Raw genomic sequence first — 24,541 nt, forward strand, 5'->3', positions numbered from 1 at the left:
ATTTACCATAATCTATGGGCAGGGCCAGTGTAATTGCATTTTACAGGGGTCACACTGGGCTCTAAGAGATGTGTGAGGAGCATAGATTAGACTTGATTTCCCCATCTGGTGAATTTAAGTAACCAGCACATCATCTCAATTAGTAAAAGAAACACAAAAGAAAAAAAAAATCTAGCTTAACTATGTTTATTTCTCCATTTACTTTAAAATATTTTATTCCAGCAGAGTATCAGAAGTGCTAGGCCTCACACCAGAGGTGTCGTCCAAACTGGATGTGGTACAGGCACCAACAACAATTAGAATTTCCCATTCCCTAAAGACTATCAGAGCTAGGATAGAGCCAAGTTAGAGATTTGATCCACTTCAAAACTTGTGTTTCTCTAGGAATTCCATTTTCTTAACGTGTCTCTGAAGAGACTGGGCTTGTGTCCGTCGGGTCTGGCTGGATCAGCTGAGTCGTATGGGCAGAGTAAAACTAACTTTGGTAAGGGGGGCACCAAGAACCCTGATACTGGTCAGACATGAAAATAAAGTCCCTGAACAGTTTTAAATGGCCTTTCACAGGCCTTTCAATATTGCTGAGCCTGATCCCGGTGGCAGAAGTGGTGGCTGATAAGCAATGATCTGTTCGACTTTGCTCTAAGTCTGGCAGCAGCAAAGAAATCAAGCCCAGAATCCTGACAGTCGATGAACACAGGAAGCAAACATGAAATTCTCTACTGAAGGCACGGATTGAACTAATCTAGGGTATCCTAACTACTACAAAGGCGCAGTTTTCCTGCTGAAAATCCAGGGAATCTTAAAAGTCTTCAAACCCCAGGATGCCCTGTGACTAGAAGGGTGTGGTGCTGATAGCTGGAGATGATTTGTATGGTGTGGTCAGAGGGATGTGACTGCAGAAAGCAATGTTTCATCTGCCTGAGCAGAGATTTYTCAAGGTTTGTGCACCTGCTTGTTTGTCACCTCTGTGACATTCACTTGGAACAAAAGTCCTTTTCCTTGTAACAGTAAATCAAGGTCTGCAACTGGAGMTAGTTTGATACCTAAACAGAACCAACTAGTTTCCTGTGTAACGAACATATACCGGTTACAAAGAGTATTAATATAAATTCATGGGTTTGAAAGTCGATTGGTTTGGGGTTTTTTTAATAGACTAAAAGGAGAARGCACTTTGTTATTACTTGCATTCAACAGTGTTTCAATTAACTCCTCAAAATTCTTGCTTAAATATTTCTAAGGCATATTACYCACAGAAAGTAGGTGTGATATTTCAGCTCAAAGACAACATGATAAATTTACTTTCTCTCARTATTTGCAGAAATGACATATCTGCAGAACTAAGCATTCATAATACTGGWATGCAAGATTTAATACATTGTAATAGTTTTATTTCTTTAAGGAATACTTCTTTTTATATGTATTTTAAGCATCTTAACTGTAATTAGAGAGCGAGGACAGGGTTAACTTCTGTTCATGCAAGTCATGGTMAGGTGCTGTCATAGGTAAAGGCAGTGTTTTGTAATCAGGGCTACAGTTTGTTGTGGGGACCTTAYGTGGGATTAGGATTTTGTCCACTCAAGCCTTAACGTTGCATTTTAGGTCAAGCAGTTAGTTGCAGCTCATAAACAAGGCATGAACCACAGTCATTTACTGCATCTTTATTTTATCTCAAAAAGTGTCACTATGATTTCACCCTCGTGATCCCAACAGCATAAAGCTCAGAAAATGACAGGTCAAAAATCCCCCTGAATGCCAAACTGGTGATAAACCCTAWGGAAAAGACAAAAGAGCTTCAAAATGGGAATAGACAGGCAAAAAGACACTGTAAATATTTATGTTGCATCTGTAATTGTTGTCACTAATTTCATTATTTGCCATGTACTTAATACATGGGACAATGACACAGACTTCCTAGCACAAATCAAGGGTTTGYTATGTAGAAATGGTACTTCCAACATTTCAGTTTGCAAATTGCATTCCTCTGGGAATTTCTACAAGAAAAACCCTAGAGTAAGAATGCAGTAATTGTCAGAATCAGCATTTGTTCCTTGGCACAGCTAAAATAGGTCATTCAATGTTATTCCTCATTACATTTTTATGCAAAAATTTAAAGGGCTTTTATAGAYAAATCACTTGAAAAATCATAAAACTTATTTGTTCAAGATGTCACAAGAAAAGGAATTGAGTTTTTGAATAGTGGTATTTTATGAAATGTTCAAGTTAATCCTTACATCAAAAATGCAGCTCATGTTTCTGTGCCCCTCATGCAGAAAAAAGGAAAACTTACTGGCAACACTTTTCCTTCTTCATCACAGACACACATTATCACTTCCACATTTCTCGGAGTTGTTTTATTGTATTTATCAAAATCTCCATACAGCAGTGTAATATAGATGTCATTTCTTATATCTCCTAAAAGAGAAATTGAAATGTTAAAAATCAATTTAAATGCTGTGAGATTATAGGATCAGCAGAACTGCACATGGGCACCTTGCTTTTTGCTGTGAAACAGGTAAAAATGTATTATTTTCCATCCAAACCTAAATTTTCAGTTTTTGTTCTTAGCTAAGGAGAAACTGCCATGCGAAGAGAAGCAAATGGGAGCTCGGAGTGACTCKMAGTAATTCCCGTCCTGCCCCGACAYCTGCTGGCGAGGTGCAGGATGATTCCATTAGGAATTTTCCCCAAAAACACAGCTCTCCTTCATATTTCAATTTTCTCCTCTGACAGAAGTCATATGACTTTTAAAAAGACCGAGGTTTGATTTAAGCTGAGGTGAGGAAGGTTTTGGATTTTTGTTTTTTAAAAAGGAGCACAGCAGATTGGGACTGATTTCAATAGGAAAATACCTTGTCATAAATACAAAATAAATCAAGATATTGCAAATTCATTTGTTTGCTATTATTAAAGGACAGAAATAGCTTGCAATAAAAACAAGTTTAATTTAAAATTCAAGTGACACCCACCATGATCTGCTTACAAGATAAGAAAATTATGTACAAGGAGGTAGATTTATCCCTCACTGTCTGGATTTCGTTTTTCCTGTTTAAGTACTAGCAACTACTTTCCAAGGATTTCACTGTTTTATATAAGCCTTTAATATGGGAACAAAACTTACCATGAATGAATTCTAAAGAGCCTCTRAGTTACCCATTACAGAAATAAGGCAGCAGCTGATGTTTATTAACATAGGGAATGAGAAGAAATCCCTTCCTTTTAGAGAGCAAGGCACCTCCTACCTGGCATGATTATTTCAGGGAATCCCAGCTTTCTAGCAACAACGGTGGTTCTGTCTACAAGGTGTGGGTAATCCTTCCTAGTCTGAATCACATCTCCAACCAGCATCTTCACAGTTACCCACAGACCTATTAAAAAAAAAAAAAAAAAAAAAAAAAAAAAAAAAAAAAAAAAAAAAGATTACTTTTTTTAGTAGGGGAAGAAAAGAATCTGTCTTCAGATGGTTGCCTCTTTGGCCCACCAAAATAGGGATAAGAATTTGTTTTCCTCTATTCCTATAGATGAAAGTAAAACTCTTTAATGCAAAACTGTCACTAYTGATTTAAACAGTCCATAAGATTCCACAACAAACTCATGGTTCCTCGATTCCAGGTTCAAAGGTGACCCACCATGGTGGTGCTACAGCTCCAACATAAAATGAAGTTTCACAAAAATACGCATTACTTAAAAAGAAAATAATAAAAATGTACTTTACCTTGTCCACCACTGTCTCCTTTTGATGCAGTGATTTTGCTTAGGAGACTGTGTAAAAAGTCATTCTCTGCCACTACCCTGCAAGAGAAACAACAATGTCTGCTAAGGAACTAAGTGCTAAATACATCAGACACCATTTAGAACATAAGGAACAGCCTCAGTCTCAGCAGAATTGCCTTATTGTGGTACRTTTTKTATTTCATTGTGTCTCACTCAAGTKGCAGCCCACTCACATTCAGTTGTGTGTACACTGAAGTGAAAAAGATTCAGTCAACAGACACGAATGGTGTTTTGTGACAGTGCCAATATGAATGCACTCACCAACATGCCACGCCAGCTCAGACCACTTTCCCTGACAAATAGCCAGATAAATGAACTCAGAATTTTTATCAGCTACTTTCGAATTTAGAAACAAATTCTGTTGGGTCAAATTTGAAACAAGTGAAATAATAAACCACTGTTTCATACCTGGGTCTTTCAKAAATAAATTTATCCTCCATATTACTTAGCAGGAGTGCTATGTAGGACACATGGAGTTATTTCCAGTATTTCCACTGGTATCTCTGCATCTGATCTGTGAACATCACATTTTTAGGGAGCTGCTCTGCCCTTTCTTCTGAAGACAGTATATGATAATTCTATTACTTTTAAAAGGAAATAGTTTTWACTCAGAYTTTTCATGTATTCAAGACCCAARCCCATAAAGTARTAGTTATCCTTGTTTGTAAAGCTTACTTTTAACTGTTTAACTTGGGTTTGTGAAACAGGACAATGTACCAGCAGTCTGAAGGAGCACATTCATRGAATTATAAATTAATTTAATGTGCTGTGGTAYCMCTCCCTGMAAGTCTTAAATGTCTTTTMAAYTCATACTTAAATAATTAGCACTATYAMAAAATAAAATTKTTWAAGGAAAACTTTCTTATTCTTTGACCATTTTACATATTGTTACAGCCCAAGAGATAAATATTTTCTTATATGTTTAAAAAAAGATATCTGCAACTGTCTTACGGATGAAAGGGAATGAAATGCTGCTTTTCTTCATCACTTTCAGATTTTCCTTTTATGATATCTGTAATATCCATGACTAGAAGAATAAAAGAAAAATCATCAGAACATATATAAAGTATTTCAGAAGAGCTTCTCTTATCTATGAATGTTCTTGTGCCCCAAGGTAAATGTAGATTTTTCACCAGCAGTGTAGCCCAGCAGGGGTGGGTTTATGAGGCAGAGCATTTAGTGCAATGTTCAAACTACAAACATTCTTCTGTGTGAAGGGAGAATTCAGAATGGTTTAAATCTAAACTTGTGAATACAGGTATGAGAGCTTTGGAGGTGCTTTTGGGACATAAATGCTGACTCTATTTCATCTGCAAGGAAATCTATTATTAAACTGGTTCTCTGCTTTCACTTGCACAGCTTGGCACTACATGAATAATTAGGAAATTAAATTCAAAAGYACATTTCTGACTTGAACCAAAACGCTAATGTAGGTGCAGTCTTTACAGACTTAAAAAGCTATAGAAGACAATTGATAGAGCTGTTGTGTACTCTGACATGTCTTGGAGGTATTTTATAGTCCAGTGTTGACAAAAATCCCTGATATCCTGATTCAGCCACAGCACAGGAGCCGTCAGGTACCTGCCACTCCAAAAGGCCGACGCAGCCCTTGTGTGTATTTCTTWGAATTGCTGTCTCTCAGATCCATCCTTCCAACTCGGACTATTTGGCAAACTAAATAWATTTTGTCTCTACTGAGGTCTTTATTTCCAAGATCCTAAGATACAAACAAAAAAGAATTATAATGTTATTTGGGGAAAAAAAAAACAAGTTGTGGTGTTGAAAAAAGGACCTCCAGTAATAAATTGAACCTTAGCAATCAATGGGAAAATAAGGTAAACAAAAACAAAAAAAGAAAAAGAAAACCAAACAAACCCCCAAAAACAAAGAAAAAAACCTGAGCACAAAAGAAGGATGAAAAAATGACAGTTTAAAGTCTGAAAAAGATGTAAGGTAAAATAAATAGAGAGAATAATAACAATCAAGAGATACAGCAGATGAGAACAAATAAATCAAGTAATCAATAAATTCATGAGGCAGAAAACTGATCTGAAGAAGGCCACTGAAACATTGTCACTGCCTTAACGAACTCAGTGACTTGTCATCTTGCTCTGTTTCTAAGATWACCTCTGCTTCCTTYTTCCTCTTGCTCACTCTTTACAAGSTCTGACAGTGACCACAGAGAAGAGACAATTCCGTTTGCAAATATGAAGTAAACTGGGAAACACTTACTGTGAACACCACTTTAAGATTGTTGAGCATATCAATTTCCTTTGGAAAGCCTCGACTCCCCCATCTCACCAAGTAGTTCTCGCTGTTTGGAAGATAAATATCTCATTGTCAAGTGATGTAAAAATTCTTCTTTTACACAGTATAAAAGTAAAAGACATTTTGTGGTAATGGTTTAATTCTAAGACCAGACTAAAAAGACAAGAAAAACACTCTACAAATGTCAACAGTAAGTTTTGAAAGAATACCTTGAACATAACACAAATGGTGCCTTTTTTTTGAGCCAACTTTACCACCATCACAGTCTGTTTGATGGGTATGCTCAACAGAATCTTAATCTATCTAGAAATTTATAAATTGCTCTAATTTTTTTCCACTTTCCCCCCACCTCCCCATCAGGACTTTACTCCAAACACCAACATATTCCCCATCAAGAACAATCTCTTAAATCTGAAATGGGCTCATGCTTTTTCAAATTTCTGAAATGTTTAATCCAGGAATTACCTATGAAAATATTTGGGAACTTAGAAACCTTAAGCAGCAGCCAATAACTAGATCTATCCATGCTTCACTTTGCCATTGGTTTTCTTCCTTTTATTTATATTTTTTTTGCATTATTATATTATGATAGCACGTTGGCAATCAGTCTACTTCATTCAGGCTGGTTGCATTTGCTACTCTTCTGCAGTCAAAGGAAGAAGCTTTACCTTATAATTGTTGATTTCTGTGGATCATACAGTGACATAAAGAGTTCTGCATCCTCTCCAATCCGGCAAACAAAATTCCTCACAAAGACATACAGRCTGTGGGTGGGGGATGAAGACATTCGGGCGTACGGTGCGTAATCTGGCTGATCCTTGGACTACTCAGGAGGARGAAAATCATTAGTTAAAAATAATCCATTAATTGAAATGGTGGGGTACTTCAAGCAGTTTCACTTTCTAGTATATGCAATAGTTWAACTTGAAAAGAGAGCAGGGAGCTGGACTCAGTAATTCACATAATTCTCCTCCACCYTGAGATATTCTATTATTCCAGACTTCCATGTCTTAGGCCAGTTCTTCAGCCTGTAGGCAACGATTTAAAAGAGGAAATATTGTCCCCACTTTTAAAGAGAAAAGCAAGTATCAAGATGTCAGTACAGTGACAAGCCTACAAGCTGGAAATAATATATTTTTGAACACGGTAAGATGTAGCAGAAGGCCTATGATCCACATCACAGTGGGGTTCCAGTGTGCTAGGAGCAATAGCAAAATGAAATAAGTCYTTTTGAAGAGGAGACAAATAACATGCTGAGATCAGGACACAGCTGAGCAGGTTCACAGACTCAAAAACAGGCTCCTGAATTGTGCCCACCTCCCATTTTAAACACCAAGAAGCAGCTTCTTAACACTTCTAAAATCATTGTTTGTCTGTATTTTTAAAATAAATCACCACAGTCTATCACAGAATCCCAAGTTTCATTTTCTTTATATTGTCAGTTAATTGCAAGGTGTTTTCCAGTGATTTGTCATGGGCGTTATTGAAGTGTCATGACAAACCAACTATTTTCTGTCAAGTGTTTTACTTGCTTTTTTACAGTTTACTTTCTCATAAATGGAGAAAAGAACCAAAGAGGCTTAAAAATCCCTGCAGAGATTTAATATTGCAAAAGGTCGAGGAAGTGCAGTCACCTGCTTTGCATTTTAAAAGATTAAATTTATGCACTTGTCAGCTTTGCTTTGGCACACGGACTTCTGGTGTCCACAAGATTATGCTGAGTTCACTTTAGTTCCTCTTCAGTGAGCTTCAGTTCTTCAGCCTCGTCAGACTAACTGGACAAGCAGCATTACTGAGCAAACAACCAGTGTAGTCATATAATCTTGTGAAAACAAGCTGTGGTCAGTCCTGGTTTGCAGCCTGAGCTCTGAGTGTGTAACTATTCACTGTGCAATTCAGCCTGTTGGGTAGTCCATGGATGGAATTGTCATGAGAGACATATTTCCATTCAATTGAAATGATTTCCACCCAAGAATGGGTTTAGAACCTATTTGAGACCCAAGCTTCCAGCCCAACTCGCAGCCCAAATTCAGTGCACAAATGCAACTACTCAAGCCTCAGTCACAGCCATAACACAAATGTGGATCTACACTTAATAAACTCAGAAGCAAATGTTTCTACCAACTTTTATGGCAGAAGATTCCATCCTACAACTCTTAGATTAGTTTTTGCTTGGGTTTTAGTAAAGGAAGCACAAGTCATTCCTACCATTTCCTCCTTTATTCTCTCAGTGATTTTATTAGTTGCTTCTTCATGTGCATGAAATAGGCTGATAACACTGGTTTTATCTGGATCCAAGATATTTCCATCTTCATCTCTAACTATCAGGTCTAGCTCAAGTATTCTGTGAAAATACAAAAGGCACCATGGTATGGTTATTTCCTTCTATATAAAGGAACATTAGAAAAGTAATAAAACTTTAAGGACACTTGAAGTTTTAAAGTTACAAAATTTAAATACATGCAACAGCATTTCACTGAAAAAAAAATTGTAACTACACTCCATGATTTTTTTTAAGCTGCTTTACAATATTTAGGCATTCATAGTAATAACACCAAAGCATTGAAATGCTTCTCACACAAAACAGATTCACCCTGTTCAATGACTTTTAGMAGTCTTCATCACTTTTAGCTTTTAACATTCAACATTTGTAATCAAGATGTGCAGAATATTCCTGTTACCTTCTGCTTTTATGTTGTTCTCTCACCTTTTCATTTCCAACACTTAACTCTGTTCTGTTTTGCTCTACTCTCATACAAATCATGCCTTTTTTCCCTGCCACTCGTTTTTCCCCTCTCTCACAGTGGTCCCTTCTTCACAGTCTGGCAAGTTTCCTTCACACCAGCAACTCAACCCCACATCCTCTGGAGCTTACAAACACTATCCAGCTTGCAATCCMAATRATTTTAAACAWCCCCCTACTCCTCCAAAGGAAGCARTTTACTGAAAGAATACAGAAAGARTAWAAGAGCAGGAAAACAAAAATCTGAAAGCAAATGAATTTAAATGTTGTCTTAATCACAGCTGGGCTTCTTTGATTGGAGCACTTCAAAGAAAATTCTGATTTTGAGTGACCATTCAGCTCTGCACAGTGCAGTAGGATATGTGTTTTTCACASTGTGCTCTCTATGAATACAATTTGTTGTAGATTTGCATCCAAATCACAGTGAACGAGATAAGAATTTCATAACATTTTGTGGTCATTTTTTATGTGTAGCCACAGGTAATTGTAGACTTTCAGCTACAGAGAGACCTTCAGGCCACAACAACCACTGCCACTTAAAATAGCTAAACACAGTTTATAGCAGGCTCTAATGCCTGTAACAACATACTGCGATGATTTGTTTACCAAGCTCTCTCTCCCTTTATCAGACGGTGAAACACCACTGACCTCGCACAAACCCACAATTTTGCCAAAAAATACGTTGAGTTGCAGTGACTGAGCAGGGAGCAGACAAGACATTTTGTCAAGTAACTATTCTGTCCCTGGCAGCTTCACATCTACTACCAGAATCAGAGTTCTGCCTGGAAATTCCCAGGTGAGCTGGGTGTGGGTATGTGTGTGTTTGTTTGCACACTTAGCCCAGTTTGCCAGCCCCGCTTTTGAAGATCTCTAACACTGCTGGACATAAGCCATGTTTGTGAAGGATGGACAAGTTTTGGGCCCAAGACACTGGTGATATATGAAYATAGAGGCCAGTTATTTGACCTCAAATCACCACAATTCACATATTAAGAAATACATTAATATTTTGAAAATGCATTTTGCTTTGAGAAACCTCATCATTGTATCCTCCATTAGCACAGGAGTAATAGGGAGAAGCCTGAAAAAGAAGATTCAATATGAACCACACTTCTGAATTACAAACCTTTAAACATTAAAACTTTATAATCAGCCCTGTGGTGTTGTGTCTTAAAACAAATCATGTTTCCAGAAGYTGTATGGGCCACTTACTTGTTCCCATAGTCAATTTTGGATGTGACCTTCTGTTTGAGTTCTTTGAGCTCATCTTTTGGCAAAGTGCCGGACAGAAGCTGTGACCGCCACTCCATCAAGTCACACATCATGGACTGCACCTGCTGGAACCGGGCTTTCTTATTTGTCTAAGAGAGAGAAAATAAGAATAACCTCAATAAGTTTCAGGTTTTGAGTTGAAGTGAAACACTGGTCTTGAGAACTGAAGGCTACATGCAATATTTGATGCTAAATGATAGCAGGAACTAGAAGTAAGCAAAGTAATGAGCCTGCCTTTTTCCTYTCATCACACAAATTGTTAAGRAYRGAAAAYCTCGTGATCATAAAGAAATTACATKAAATTTGAGCAGTTTGTATCAGGATAGGGAATTGTGATATTTTCGTTTCATTTAATAGTGCTGATTAAAATTCGTTAACAAATTCTCATCAAGAGAAAACATTACCAAAACAGTTAACTTCTGTATGAGATACAGATAAGAGCATGCTGGGAACAATATTTGATAGTGGTGTTAACACATTTAAGAGAAAAGAAGTCACTAAAACAGCTCTACTGTCATTCACTGAAAATAAAGAAAGGTTTTCATTGCTGACTTAATCAACAAGACTAACAATGGCATGTTTCAGAAAAGCACAGCATATTCAAGATTTCTTTCCCCCCCAAAAAAAAATAAAGCAGAATTGAGTGGCTGGGATCCTGGAACAGTCAGCACAATTATTGAAATTGCCAATGTTAATAGCTACATGCTCACAGTAACCCTTGAATAACTTCTGCTCTAGCATTCCATGAAATCTTTTTGAAATGCATCTTAGTTACGTGTTATACTCCTATCTGGAAACTTTTCAACTCTAAAAATCAAAATTATGAAAAATGTGTCATGTACGGGATATTCAAGGTTCAAACAATGAGCATGAAGTTACACCACTGCTCAGCAGGAAGTCAGCTTTCCCCGTACAGAATCTCAGAACCATCCAGGTTGGAAAAGACCTTCAAGATCATCCAGTCCAAGGCYGATGGTTGGCCTAGACTTAAAGTCACTAGGTCTTTAAAGCCACAGAAGAAAATCTCACTAGTGAAGAAGAAATTTCTTAAATCCACCCAGACCTTGCCCTGAATGTAGGAGAAGATGTAAGTTTGAATGAGGCCCCAGTGTGCATGAAAAGGACCAACTAACAAGCAACAAACAGCATGGAAAACATCCTACCACATAGAGCTGCTTCCAGATGCTTCCCCATTCCCAGAGAGTAGTGGTGACTTCTTGGACTAAGGGAATCTCAGCAGGTATGACATTTTCTGTATGTCTAAGAAAGAGAAGGAAACTTATCACAAAAAGTGTCTGCATTTCRTGGTGTATATTATAGTTACTGTGAGTGAGGCACATAAAAGCTAAAAACTCATTATTTAGAAGAAGTTCAATAAYGTAATAAAACAGATAAATTCAATACCTTTTCTTTTCAGCAGTAGCTTCCTTGATGTGGATGAAGGATTTAGGAAATATTCCCTTTTTGAAGGAGAAGAAAAATATAAATCCACACTTATTTTCCAAGAACATTAAGGTAACAACCATGATTATGAACATAAAATGTAATGACAAACTGTAATACCCAAATTAACTGCAGATTATCTGGTTTTTTATCCAGATAGATGCATTTCTAATTGACCAACAAATAACARAAGTTTTGTTATATCTCTGCAAATAAAGAATGCATAGGCATCTTTCTATATAAGAACCACCATTTTCCACCCCAGAAAACAGTTCAATTAAATACTATTTAATATAATGTAATTTAAATTCAGCAAAGCAACATTTTGTCTGTGCATTGTGCCATATATTCCACTTTCCTGGACAAAAAGACAATCTAATCTGGAGATCAGCTTGGTTATCAAACCAAAGGAGAGGCACTGATGGAGGATCATTGCATGCTGATAGAAATATTTGCAATGCACAAGGAAGGGAGACACTAAATAAAGCCATAAACCCTCAGYCCTCCCAGGTGTGCATGGCCCCACTGCAGCTGGGATTGCAGCCTCATTTTCTGCTCCTTAGGGCTGTGCAGAGATGCCCAACAAGATGCAGCCAAGGAGACACCAAATTTCATGACCTTACCAACATCTATTTTAACTGACCTGTTCAAACAGAAACAGAATTTTTGTTGCAGAAAACAAACGGCCACCAGACAAAGTGATTTAATTGAGGTGTCCTTACTCACAAAAGCTGAAATGTCTTAAGTCATCCTGAAGGAACTTTTGACAATCAATCTGTCCATGACAATCCTCACAGGAACTGGCAAATCTCACCTTGGTAATTAAACAGATTCTTCCTGGATTTTTCTCTATTCAATAACTCATTCATTGTACTTCCAGTACCATAATAATTCAGTAACAAATCTGTTACTTTACAAAGCCTTTCTCCAAATTAGATTTCAGCTTTTATAACCATTTTCTTTTAAGYACTGGATCTTAATCAAAACACAATCATGCTTATCACTTCCATGTTTTTTCATTAAGATTTAAGATCAAAAAAGACTGTGAAGAAGCAAAGCAAAAGAAGGTCCCAGTAACAGTAAATTGAGTGTTATCTCAGTACACTAAATTAATAATAATTCTTAAAGCATGTTATGYATGTTGATCTTGAAACCCTTTAGCAATATTAGGAATTAATTAAGAATTAGTTAAAAGGGAGTGGTTAGTTCTGGTAAATATTTTCCCTTTTTAGTTTTAGGCTAAATTTTAGTTGATTAAAATAATATTACATAGAATAAATAGTAATAACATTTTTAGTCAAAAGAAATGTCAAAGTAATTAAAACACAAATGKAAAATTTTAATGTATCTGCATTGCTGCTCCCTAGAAAATCTTATAGGAAGAGGAAGTTACAAACAAAAATGGTTTTCTTCTAGAAAAGTGAATTTCAAATTAAGAAGTARTTTTCTTGCTACTYAACTCAGGAGTTRTCATACTCAGGGTAAAAACTATTMATCTGTGGCTTTCCATTTTCAGATTTAAGAGTTTTGACTTCTAAAAAAATGAATATGAGTTCTGTACATTAGAGATATTTAAGAATTTAAGCCTCATACAAGTTGTTTATAATGTTTGTAGCCTAAAGAATCCCTAGAAAAAGTACAGAAACAAACACATCTAGCAGCAAATTAAGTGAAAATTAAATTCAAATGGTGTCTTCAACACCTGACGGCACWGTCCTTTCTTCTTCATTATCTGCTTTTCCTAGTCCTGACTTCTGTTTACCAACATTGTCCAGGATAAATGCTGATARTTATATTCATCTTGAAAGGAAAGAAGCTGGACACAGTCCTATTAAGATCTCTCAGGTCAGCTATCTACTAAGAGATACTAAAATTCATGGGTTGATTCCTRAAGAACCATCTCACAGGAATGAACMGYGYGGTCTTACCTCTGCTCCTTTGTACCTTACAAGGTAACCCTTGTACCAACCTAAAAAGAAGAAAGGTTACTTGGTATGACAACAAACATGCATTGAAAAGTCATGTGCATTGCATGCACAAAGTCATGAGGTTTATTTCATGTAAGAAATACCTCGCACCGTATTTGTAAAAATTAACAGTTACTTCAAATATGCATAGATTAAAGTGAAAGCAGGGATTATATTAAGTRTGACTTGCATTTTATCAAATATTATTATATTGTTTACTTTCAAGTCTCGCACAGTAAGTACAGATAATTATACACAGAATTTAATACCCCACGCTCACATAGGAAAGGTAGAATAAATAATTTTTCAGTGTAATATATGCACACATTTATATTTCTGTCTCAGCCACAATCACCGATGCTTCTGGGTAGCCCATGAAGCTCTTACTGTGTTCTAGCCCGGTATTAATTCAATAGAGCACATGGTTATTACATATCCAATTCCCATGAATGTGATAARATGAAGCCATTTTTCTGCCATGAGGAATTACAGATTTTAGACTCAAGTCAAATAAACAGCCTCCTCGTGTGGAGTTCAAGTTGGAATCTCAAGAAAACTCAGGGCTATTATAGGGCTTCTGCTCCATTTGTGACCAAAAGCCCTTCTGAAAGACAGGAGTGCAGTACTGCAGTAGGGGCAGATTAAAAATTGATTCAGGCTTCGCCCCATCTATTCCACAATTAAGTCAAAATAAACTACAAAAAAAACATAAAAAGCAGAGTTCAACGTTACTAAATTAGATCAGGAACCATATTTACTGTGCTTACAGCCCAACATGAAAGATCACCTGCACAGTAAGTAACATTGTTAAAGTCAGTTGAATACTTTTTTTTTTTTAGCCCATAGAAAGAATTTATGACTAAAAGCACACACACATTTTCTGATTATAATTTCATGAACAGGTAAGATCTCTTTGCTATCACTCTTTCTCTCTCACCATTTCTATCACAGCACAGRTATTACAGCCATGCAAGCAGAGCATAAAAAAAAAAATAAACTGCAAACACCAGACATAAAGATAATGTTAAAAAAGTCACAGGATGATTGTTGACCTCAAAGAAAGACTCAGGACAGATTATTTTTTCCCTCAGTGTTTTCTCAACAATAAAATTCCAATGTTTTACTGCTAAAACGGAATTATTTGCACATAGTCTCAATTTACAACCAAGTATGTAAAATTTGTTTCATCCCATTTGCTATCACAGCCCTTATATGTTCTGTGCATAAATTTTGTGCATGCAAACCCAACTAAAATAGGACATAAAACGAGCAGGGAAGAAACCTGTCACTGTTGGTTACTCGCCAGCTGCAGCTGGCAGCAGATTTGGAAGATAKCTGATAAAAGATGAACTTCACTCACACGAGGAGAAGGATTTCACTTCTTCATTGRCCAATATATTTCATGAAGCAAGGCATGACAGAGCATATCAAGGGCAGAGGTTTCAGAAAAGGTTTTTAAATAAAAAAATAACCCCATAAGATCAGCACCTAACTCAATAAGCTGGACTGATAACAAATGTACCACAGGAATAAAAAACCTGAAATGCTATTTCTGCAACAGACAGTACAGGGATGAGGAGGGTCCTGGTTTGTGCGGGTGTTTTATTCTCAGCCCAAATGTTTAGGATGGAGGCTTAAAGAATTGTTTTATAGGAGAGGACATGAATCATTGTGACTCTGAGAGAAGCATTTTTTGACTGCTGAGTGACATCAGTGTTTTCACTGATGCTTAAAGATACTGAATTTATCTTACGAACAGAAGATAAATAATTATGGTTTTGTGTTCCAGTACACGATAAACCTGGTGTCTTGGGTGCTCCTCTCTCAAATCCTTTGTTGTTTCCGTACAAAACAACCCAGAGCTCTGTGTGGTGGAATGGGCTGGGCTCAAACAGCTTCAGGCTCTTTGCAGCTTTGTGACCTCAATGCACCAAACATCTCGACACTGAGCTGGCTCTGCCACTGTATAATGCAGCAATCGACCTCCCATTTTCACACAACTACAGCTAATAAGATACAACAGGCACACGTTCCAGCAGCAGAAGYAGTTGAAGAAGATAATTCCACAATATATTTTACAAAACTTTGAGCACTTCATGATTTATTTTAAAACTCTTGACCCAGTMAAGAGCATCACTGCAAATTGAAAATAAATCACTCTTAGCAGTTAGGTGTCTGCAAATGTCACTGTAGTAAGAGTAATAACTATACCCTCCTTGCTTTATATTAATGAAAACCTCAGTAGCTCTGTCAGGCTTATTGGTCTGACAGAAGGAATTGAATGTCTGTCATAGCTTGACCTGAACTTCTGCTGCTTAACATGTTCAGTGAGTTGCTGGACGGTTTTTAGAGCTGTTTCTATCATGGTGACACTCAGATGTCATTAACTGGGTGTCCTTCTTATCCTACAGGATGAAAAGGGTGCTGAATATCTCCTAGCAACAAATATTTAGTTTGAAATAAAACCTAATTAAAATTTAATTTTTAATTAAGTTTTAAATTTAAAACTCAAATTTAGTGTAACTTCCAWGAGGTATATCACAAGCTGACAAAAACTTCGTGAGCTGTACATTCACCTTTACGACTTCCTCATTAGGTAAAGGAGTCCCAAAAAACCACATGTACAATATGTCTAATTTTGGCCCTTCAGAAAAGATTAGGTTCTTCCTCAAAATAGACCACCACCACCACTAAAATAGGAGCATTAGACAGCTGCTGATGTAACGCAGGGAACTGGTGTGAGGTGAAAGAATTATCCTATTCACAAATAAATGGGAAATGTGACTTACCTTCGCAGGACTCCAAGATATGGACCACATCACCAATCTGTAGAGGCAGCTGTGGGATCCCTGTGCCTTTGAAATTGTATATAGCTGGAAAATGAAAGGATGAAAATACTATTTTTCAATACACTACAGTTAAATWAAAAACCAGACATGGTTATTAAGATTTGGATGCTGGGATAAATACATAAGGCTAGACAAACAGAACTATAATTCTAACAAGAAGCTCCATATGTTATCTTTAAATAATCTCTTYTCTTGTGAGAATGGAAAGGTGGTGGAAATGGCCAGTGCTGAAAACAAAAACCAAACAAACTAAGCCCACAGTAAACTCAGCAAGTGGAAACCAGCTATTGATCAGCACTGCTGGGCTCAGGATTGAGGAGAACCTCTTCAGATGCAGGTCTTTGATAAATACACAACCACAGTGCTGGGGAATTGTTTTTTTACTGGCCCAAAAGATTTAAGCACTCAGTGTACAGAAATTTAGGGCTGCACTGGTAGGAAAGGGCACAGAAATGCCTGTGAAAACTGAATTTACTGAATTCTTTCCTGAGTTTAGATGCTTTAATTTCATGAAACTGTATTTCATATGGAAAGAGAAGCATGTTTCATAATTTTCTGTATTCTCTGTATGAGTCTGAAAAGAACACAAGAGCAGACGATTTTCAAAGAGCTCTAATCAGAAGCTTATCTATATGTGGTTAAGAAACAGCAAAGTTTCACAGAGAATTCACGACAATAAACCTCCTCACCAGTTTTGTTCCAGGGTTACAGGATGTGGGCTTCTATGGTAACTGTGCCCCTGTAATTTTTTTTGTTCGTGGGCTTGGGGGGGTTAGAGGCCTCTACAACACCATGAGAATAGAATGGGTTGTTGAAGCTGCAGTCACACAGGGAAATGGATTAAAATCCAAACCCCTAAATGCCAGTGAAACTGTGCAGGGGGACAGGGCTCTGGGTGCTCACAGTGACCCCAGGAGTGCAGGGAAGGGGTTGGTGAGCAGAGCTCTGCCCTGGCTCCTGGAGTGACCCCTTCAGCCACCCAGAGCAAATGAACCTGGAGGAGTTTGGATGAGGGGCAGCTGAGCCATAAAACAGATTTACCTTCAGCATCTTCCCTCATTCCTTTTGCTCCCTCTACTAGGTTTCTAAAGCAGAATATTGATCTTTGCTAGGCCAACACATATAATGAAACATTTTATTTAAGGATTTTACTTMTTTATTTTACTAAAATTAATAAAGTCTCAAAATAAATTTGCCTTCCATGAAAATGCCCAAAGTAGGAGTGTAGAGCTAAGTAGATTCATCCTCTTCACTTTACAAGTATTCCATAAATTATATTTCTTTTGACATAATTATATTTGTTACACTTCTGGAACAGAAACTAGAGGAATTTTGGATTGAATAAGCTTGCTGGACCAAGAATAAGTTCTTATTTTTGTTGACATGAACAGGTTCCCAGCAGCTCCTCCTCCTGAGTGGGGAGAGCAAGGCTTGAATCATTCAATATATGGAGAGGAATAAATGGAGCATAATTTTGAAGTGAGGCTCTGCTGCCCAAATTTAGCTGTTTATTCAAGAGAACCTTGAAAACACTTCCTCAGAGCTGCCTTAGCTCAACACAAAATGGAGTTTATGTAGTACASTACATGTGTATTTATATTGACTGGTCTCTTTTCCAGAAGTGCAGGATGGCAAACAACTCCCAAAAGTTATCATGACATTTCAAGAGACATTTCCTTGGAGTGTTTGGGATGTGTGTGCAGGGTCATATTCTTATATTATTTCCCTGAAAAGTCCATGAAGACCAGGATTACTGTTGATCAGCAAATAACTTTAGATTTCAAAATATGCATTGCTCTGCTTAGCTGTAGCTGTCTCAAAATATGGATGCAAATTACTGAGTCATATATTTACACTGYGTTTCGGTTTTGCTCTCTTAAGGCTTCATTTACCAGCCCTGAATGTATTGGAAAGTGCAGTAACAAACTGGCAGAGGAAGTGGCTGCAGCAGCTTAGACTTTTCTAAATGAGTAAGTGGAAACTTATGAGGGATTTTTACTGTAGAACTTGGATTGTTTGGTAGGATGAGTTTAAAAAATCCCCATAAAAAGTTTTTAGCTATAGACCTATCCACACATTTCATGATAAGGTACCTCCCAAACTRCTCACATAAAATGTGACCAATAACCCAACACCATCACTACATCCACAGGTCTTACCTACAACACCAGACAGCTTAACCAGCACACCTGCTATTGTTGTAATTATTAACATGAATGGAAATTTGATTATTATATCCAATTGTGTTTTCTGTCAGCTGTGAGTGATCTAATTTTCCTTACAGACTGGGATCCTCCTATATTTGTGGGTATCACCTCAGAGCTCACCAGCCAAAAGGAGGGTTCCTATTCCTCCATCCCTTTTTGGGATCCTGTGTGTGCAAAAACACGTATTTAACTCATTTTTCTCTTCAAAAATAGTATATGAGAACACCATGTGCAATTCAAGGTTTTTTGGTTTTTTGTTTTTTTGGGTTTTTTTTTTTGTGGGATGTTCACAACAGGTTGTAGACTATTTAAAACATAAACTCTCCAGCGAGTAGAAATAAAAGCCCTTCCAAATCACTCTGAAGAACCTTCCTACTACTCCACTGCCTGGCATCCTGTATCCCAGCCATAAATACAAAATGAGTCAGCATCCTCAAGGCACACAAAGGGACCTGCTTGAAGACCCCAGCATTCATCCTAAATCCTAACAGCAATTACTGACCCCTGGAGCTGCTGAAGTCATGGCAGTAAGATTAGTGGGACAGTTTGGAAGGCAGATGCCCACCCCAGCAGCAGCCTGAGTTGCTCCCATCCTCAGTGTATCTGCACCCAGACGCTGCCAGGATGGCACAGGGAATGCCCAGCAACTCCARCTTTATGACAGTTCCTAAATAAGGACTTTACAGCTCACTGAGTTGGAAGACTTTCACCTGAATGAGCAAACAATGAAAACCATCTCTTCAGAGCTCACCATAACCTCTGTGGTTATTTTATAGCACACACATGACACAGCAAACAATCAAACAGCCCAGTGCAAAAGCCCTGAGATTCCAGGTGTTTGAGCTCCCTCAGGGGATGAGCTGAAGGCCAGCACACCACAGCACCAATATTGATCAGAGAGCAAGTGGAAAATGCTGGGTAAAACTGCCGACACAACCAGCTTTCCAAACTGACCCCTGCTCAGGCCTGAGTGGGCTTGGAATTGAACCTCGGGAAGATGGGAACAATTCCCTCAGTTCCATGAAACAGCCCAAAGAATCCTTTCCTGTCAGGGACTCTCAGCACTTTCAGTGTGGTTCTGCCATCACCTTCACAGCCAGAGCTGGGGTGAATAAAGATCTACCAGAGTCCATCCCAGTAGGAAAAACTGAGTGCTGAAGAAAATCCCTGTTTCCATTTAACTCCTCATTTTTTGCARCCAGAGCTGTGGGATCTGACATGCACACTCCCCCACTAGATGAACACCTGTGTACACTCAAATACACGGGGGGCTGTGGGGACACAAAAGAGTTAACATTCTCTAATTTAAACTACATGTCCTCCTCAACTTAGAAAACGGCCAGCGGAAAACAAAAAAAATCCTCCTATTGTGTACCTTGCTTGGGAACTTCCACACATGAAGCACTCTAGAAGTGCCACAGGAACCCAGGGAACAGAACCCTTCCTCRAGARRCTACATTTCCTCAGTGTTAAAGTCTGAGGAAGATTAAATCCCTGCTATTTACATGAAYAACCTGGAAGCTMCTGCAAGATGGGAATRRTGAGGAAAATCTCCCAACCTGCAACACTGAAGCCATTTATCAGCCTAATAACCTCACCTGTCCTTGCTGCTGTTTTCCTTCACGTGCAGTCCTTGTGATGGTCTTTATAAAAAATTCAAGCATTACATTGTTTGATTTTGAAACTCATCTTTCTGTTACAAGCCATGTTTCAAGTTGTTTTGCTTGGCTACTTTTCAACCCTTACACAGAATTTGAAAAAAAAACATAAAGTCTAAAATATGGCTGAACCAGCTCCTRATTTCACTTTACCTTAACATAAGGAAAAATTGGTACAATTTTGATGCAGTAACACATCAAGCGTTTTGCATATTCAAACAATTTCTAATTAATAGGCACAGCGAGCACCCTGTTGTATTTCATAAATATGCAGCTCCACTTTTATGAGTAGGAAAGTACTCATAAATGATCAATTCTTGGTGTTGTTACCATTTCCTTCTCATGAAAACAGGGTGAAATTATTCAGCAAGGAGACAGACAAACCCCAGATGTTAATATTTTGCAGTCCTAGCAGAATTTCTTGACTTCYGGAAAGAAACATCTAAAAAATGTGTCCCAGTATTGTAAGTTCAGGATCTCCCCTAAAATCCCACAGAGCAGGTGTGCCTTAACAACCACAACATGGACACAGTTCTAATGGACAAATCACAGGTCAGAGACTTGYCCTGACCCTCTGGGTGGGTGAGAAGCTGATTTAATTTACTGCAAATCATTCTCAAAGGGTAACTCTGCAGTTCCCAGGTAATGAGCTGTTATCTCCAATAACAACTGAATACAGATTCCCTCACTTGCTTAACCTTGGGGCCAGATGGAGGTTTTAGCTGCTTGAGCTACTTATTTTCCTTCTTAAACACAGCAAAGCCAGTATGGATTAGAAGAACCAGGAAAGTCTAACATACCAAACTAGTTCTATAAAGATATTTTCTCTCTGGTGGCACAACAGCTGCATTTTACCATAGCCAAGGGATGGTGTGGTCTTCCAAACCTGCCCTGCAGTGTACTCCGCTCATCCAAAGCTTGGTGGGCCCAAAACTCTCAAACTGAAACTCTGCCCATCAGCAGAAACCAAAGCCATCAGGCACACTTCAAATAAGAGACTTGAAAATTCAGCGTGAGGTTTGTAATCAGAGACTTAAACCCAAACATTTGCAAAACCACAGAAGACAAAATAGCCCTATAGGGTGAAAAAGCTTCCAGCGTGCATTATTCCAAAAGCACATCAACTTTCACAGGCTTTGTGACTCAGTAGACTCAGTTTGGCCACATTTCTTCCCAGTGGCCTACTCYAGAGTAAATTATATTCTGTTTTGGACGTGGAAAAAACCATCTCTGGATTGTCAGTGGTTTTTGAAGCAAAGTATTTCACAAGAGAGATGCTACMATGTGAGGTTTGCTGCACCTTTCAAGTACCACCCAGACTGCTACAAGTGCAAAATTTAGGTGCTTTCTACTGTTTGTAAAATTGAAACAGAAAATATTGACACCTTTTATTGTGTAGTATAAACTGCCGCCAGAACAGGCTACTCCTATTTTGCAATTCCGTTACTGCTGCACATGGGATTTGAACAAGATGTCATTTTCTTCTTATTAATTTCTTGGTAAACCAGTTTATTTCATGAGGCCAGTTGGGCTTTTAATGCTAATCACAAAACACTGTGTCCTACTTAAAATAAAAWATTAATTTTAGAAGCATTTAGAAGGTTAATAACTAAGTATCAGCATGCATCTTTTAAGTGCTTTAGCTTTGACTCCTACCTTGAAGGCTTTTTTTTTCCAGTCCTTCATACAAGTTAAAATCATTCATTTTAAGATTACTTTCCCTCCAAAAAGTACTGCTTACCAACCCAAATATTGTTTTTTTTCCGTAACCCTGACCACAAGTGACAATCATGCAGAAGCAGCTGTAGGATTCCCCTTCCCCTACATTTGTTCCCCACAGCTTCTGGCTTCTGCACATTRTACAATATACTGCTTATTCAGTCTGCTTCTCAAACACCAAGGTGGGAAAAGYTGCGTTACTGTGAGAGTGGGAAAGCTGATACTCATGTATTTCRGGCTATTCTGTTTGAAAGATTAAAACGTTGTTCAAAGTTGATTGTTTCAATTAAGCCACCCTGGTAGGGTGGATGGTGTTAAACCAYCACACCAAAGAGAACACCTGCCCACATCCTGCTCAGAGAACACACACACAGCGCTCGAATGGCAGCTCCCCCAGTACTTACCCACGCCGCTCTTGTCTGTCTTGTGCCATCGTGCCATCACACGTGAATCCGGGAGGCTCCCAAGGATGTCCACCCCCAAGGAACCCCAGATTTATGGGATGCAGCCTYGGAGATGGTGACAGACCCAGGCCCCGGAAGCGCAGTCGGTCCCCAGCCCTCAGAGGCAGCRGCGAGGGCTCTGCGAGATTTTGCTGCTGCTCGGAGCTTCCTTCCTCTTTTCTCAACTACAGATATTGTGCCCGGTGTCATGGGGGAGGGGAATCCCAAACTGGGTGTTTCTCTTGCACGATGTCACTGTAAACACATCAGCAGGAAAAAAGGGCCAAACCCACCCCAGGAGTGTGTGGCACCACCCCCGGACTGCAGAGCAGTGCGCTGCCCGGACACAGCGACAACCTCTGACCAAGGGTCACTTCAGCCCTGGACACCAGACCAACACCAGACTCGAAATGTTTGACCTCACAAATGCTCCTCAGAGGAGCTTTTAAAAGCTCCTCTCTTCTAACCTGTCCTCAAACACAGATTTGCGCTTCTCACATCTCCTCTCGTAAGAGAAATGAAGACAAAGCCACATTTCAAACCACACCCATTCTTTTTAATTTCTCTCATTTTATGTTTAGAGAGAGTCTCCTACTCCTTCCTCTCTTCTCTAAACAAAGCAGTACTTTCTTAAAGACTTATTGTCAACACAAAACTGCCAAAGTCGTTTTTTACAGCCTGTGYTTCCACACGGGCTAAGTGTGAGCCAACTTGGGTAAGGACATCTCRGATGTGCAAAGACCAAGCCAAGTTGTTTTCAATGTGGATTAAGGACAAAATACTGAATTGAAGGCAGTCTGGCACCTTAAAGCACAAAATCTGCGTTTTACTCATGAGTTTAAAAAACCCAAACAAAATACTTGCCAGATTTACTGCTTGCTTGATCTTTGGCTCAGTACAACAAATTCAGTTGACAATCCTGTCGTCTGGATATCCCATTGCAATTAAGCAATCATTGTTTATCCAAACTGTTTAACACTGCCATGCTACATCCATCGGGACATTTTTGACAACACRTGACATTTTATTTCTCAGCCTTAGCTAGCAATCATGTGGAGCACACACTGCCACTGTCTCTCATTGCATGTGGAATTCTGATAAATATTTCTGGAGGAAAATCACTTTAACCTTTCCACCACAGATTTGCGTGAATTGGTCTAATCCTAACCACATCTACATAGAAGCTTAGAAAAGGATTTAGCTCATTACTCGTCGCTAAAATAACATTGAAAGTCATATTATGTTTACAAAAGTGGGCTGAACTCCCAGCACCTCCCCTTACCTCCATTTATAGACAACAAGCTTCATCTAAAAGTTCTAMATCTTCTCTATCCCTGGAAAATCCACTTCATCCTGTTATTCTGTCAAAAACAGTTCTTGAGGCAGAACCGTTTCATCTTTTACTATGGGTTTTGARTAGTAACTTCCTAATCAGTGGTAATTATCTTCCTTACTCCTCCCAAGCCCTGTTGCAGCAAATCCCCCCTTCCCATTCACTATTTAGCCTAAAGGTTGACTTATTTTCCTGTTCTACATTGCTCTTCCTTGCTGTGTTTCCCTGTAACACAGCGCTGAGGAAAACTGTTACTTTCTAGCATTTCTTGACAAACCTGCTTCTCCAAGTAGGTCTAATAAACCTAGTTTTAATACCACTGTCTTTTGTAAGTAAATTATCTAAAATACAGAAATTTCACCTGCAAAAYGGGATTAGATCTGCAATACTTTTCTGATTCTGCACAGCACAGCACAAACACTGTGGGCCAGCCTCACATCCCCTCTTGTACCCTCCCAATTCACCCTCAATTCCCAACTTGAGGGCCAAAATTCCAGCAGGATTTGCTGCCTCCCACTGCCAGCCCCTTCCCCAGAGCAGCTCCCAGCACTGCCCACAGCTGCTGGCACTTCCTCCTGGCAACTTTCACGATGATGCTTTTGCAACTCCTCAGTTACTGGAATTCACTGCCACTTCATCTCCCTCAGCTACCACCTCGTCTGACAGTCTGAATAAAAACCTACCTGGAACTCCAAATGAATGGATTGGGAAACAGAATGCTTTCTTGTTGCAAGAGGAAAGTGCACTCAGAGCAAAACATGCACAGTAACCCTAAAGTTCTGTTCTTACAGCAGAGAACAAACCCCAACACAAGTCTAAACAATTCAGATGGACAACAGTTMCATCCTTTGTCTCTGGGGGTGTTTAT

At 38.6% G+C, this 24,541-nt stretch overlaps 1 protein-coding gene across 1 annotated transcript in view; it reads right to left on the reverse strand.

Annotated features, from left to right (window-relative positions):
• The window catches only part of DOCK2 (dedicator of cytokinesis 2), a 153,912-nt gene extending 131,435 nt beyond the window's left edge, over positions 1-22,477 (reverse strand). The window contains exons 1-14 of the mRNA XM_057378678.1: positions 22,302-22,477; positions 16,254-16,337; positions 13,426-13,466; positions 11,459-11,514; positions 11,218-11,314; positions 9,995-10,143; positions 8,248-8,383; positions 6,708-6,862; positions 6,004-6,085; positions 5,353-5,488; positions 4,723-4,798; positions 3,713-3,789; positions 3,240-3,365; positions 2,288-2,412 (exon numbers count right to left, since the gene is read on the reverse strand). Coding sequence (XP_057234661.1) covers positions 2,288-2,412; positions 3,240-3,365; positions 3,713-3,789; positions 4,723-4,798; positions 5,353-5,488; positions 6,004-6,085; positions 6,708-6,862; positions 8,248-8,383; positions 9,995-10,143; positions 11,218-11,314; positions 11,459-11,514; positions 13,426-13,466; positions 16,254-16,337; positions 22,302-22,338 — 1,377 coding nt within the window. The 5' untranslated portion in view covers positions 22,339-22,477. The remainder of the gene's footprint in view (positions 1-2,287; positions 2,413-3,239; positions 3,366-3,712; positions 3,790-4,722; positions 4,799-5,352; positions 5,489-6,003; positions 6,086-6,707; positions 6,863-8,247; positions 8,384-9,994; positions 10,144-11,217; positions 11,315-11,458; positions 11,515-13,425; positions 13,467-16,253; positions 16,338-22,301) is intronic.
• Positions 22,478-24,541: the final 2,064 nt, after the last annotated feature.

The sequence above is a fragment of the Malurus melanocephalus genome, unplaced genomic scaffold (genome assembly GCF_030028575.1).
Source record: "Malurus melanocephalus ecotype Western Australia unplaced genomic scaffold, MMel_1.1 scaffold_370, whole genome shotgun sequence".
Lineage (NCBI taxonomy): Eukaryota > Metazoa > Chordata > Aves > Passeriformes > Maluridae > Malurus > Malurus melanocephalus.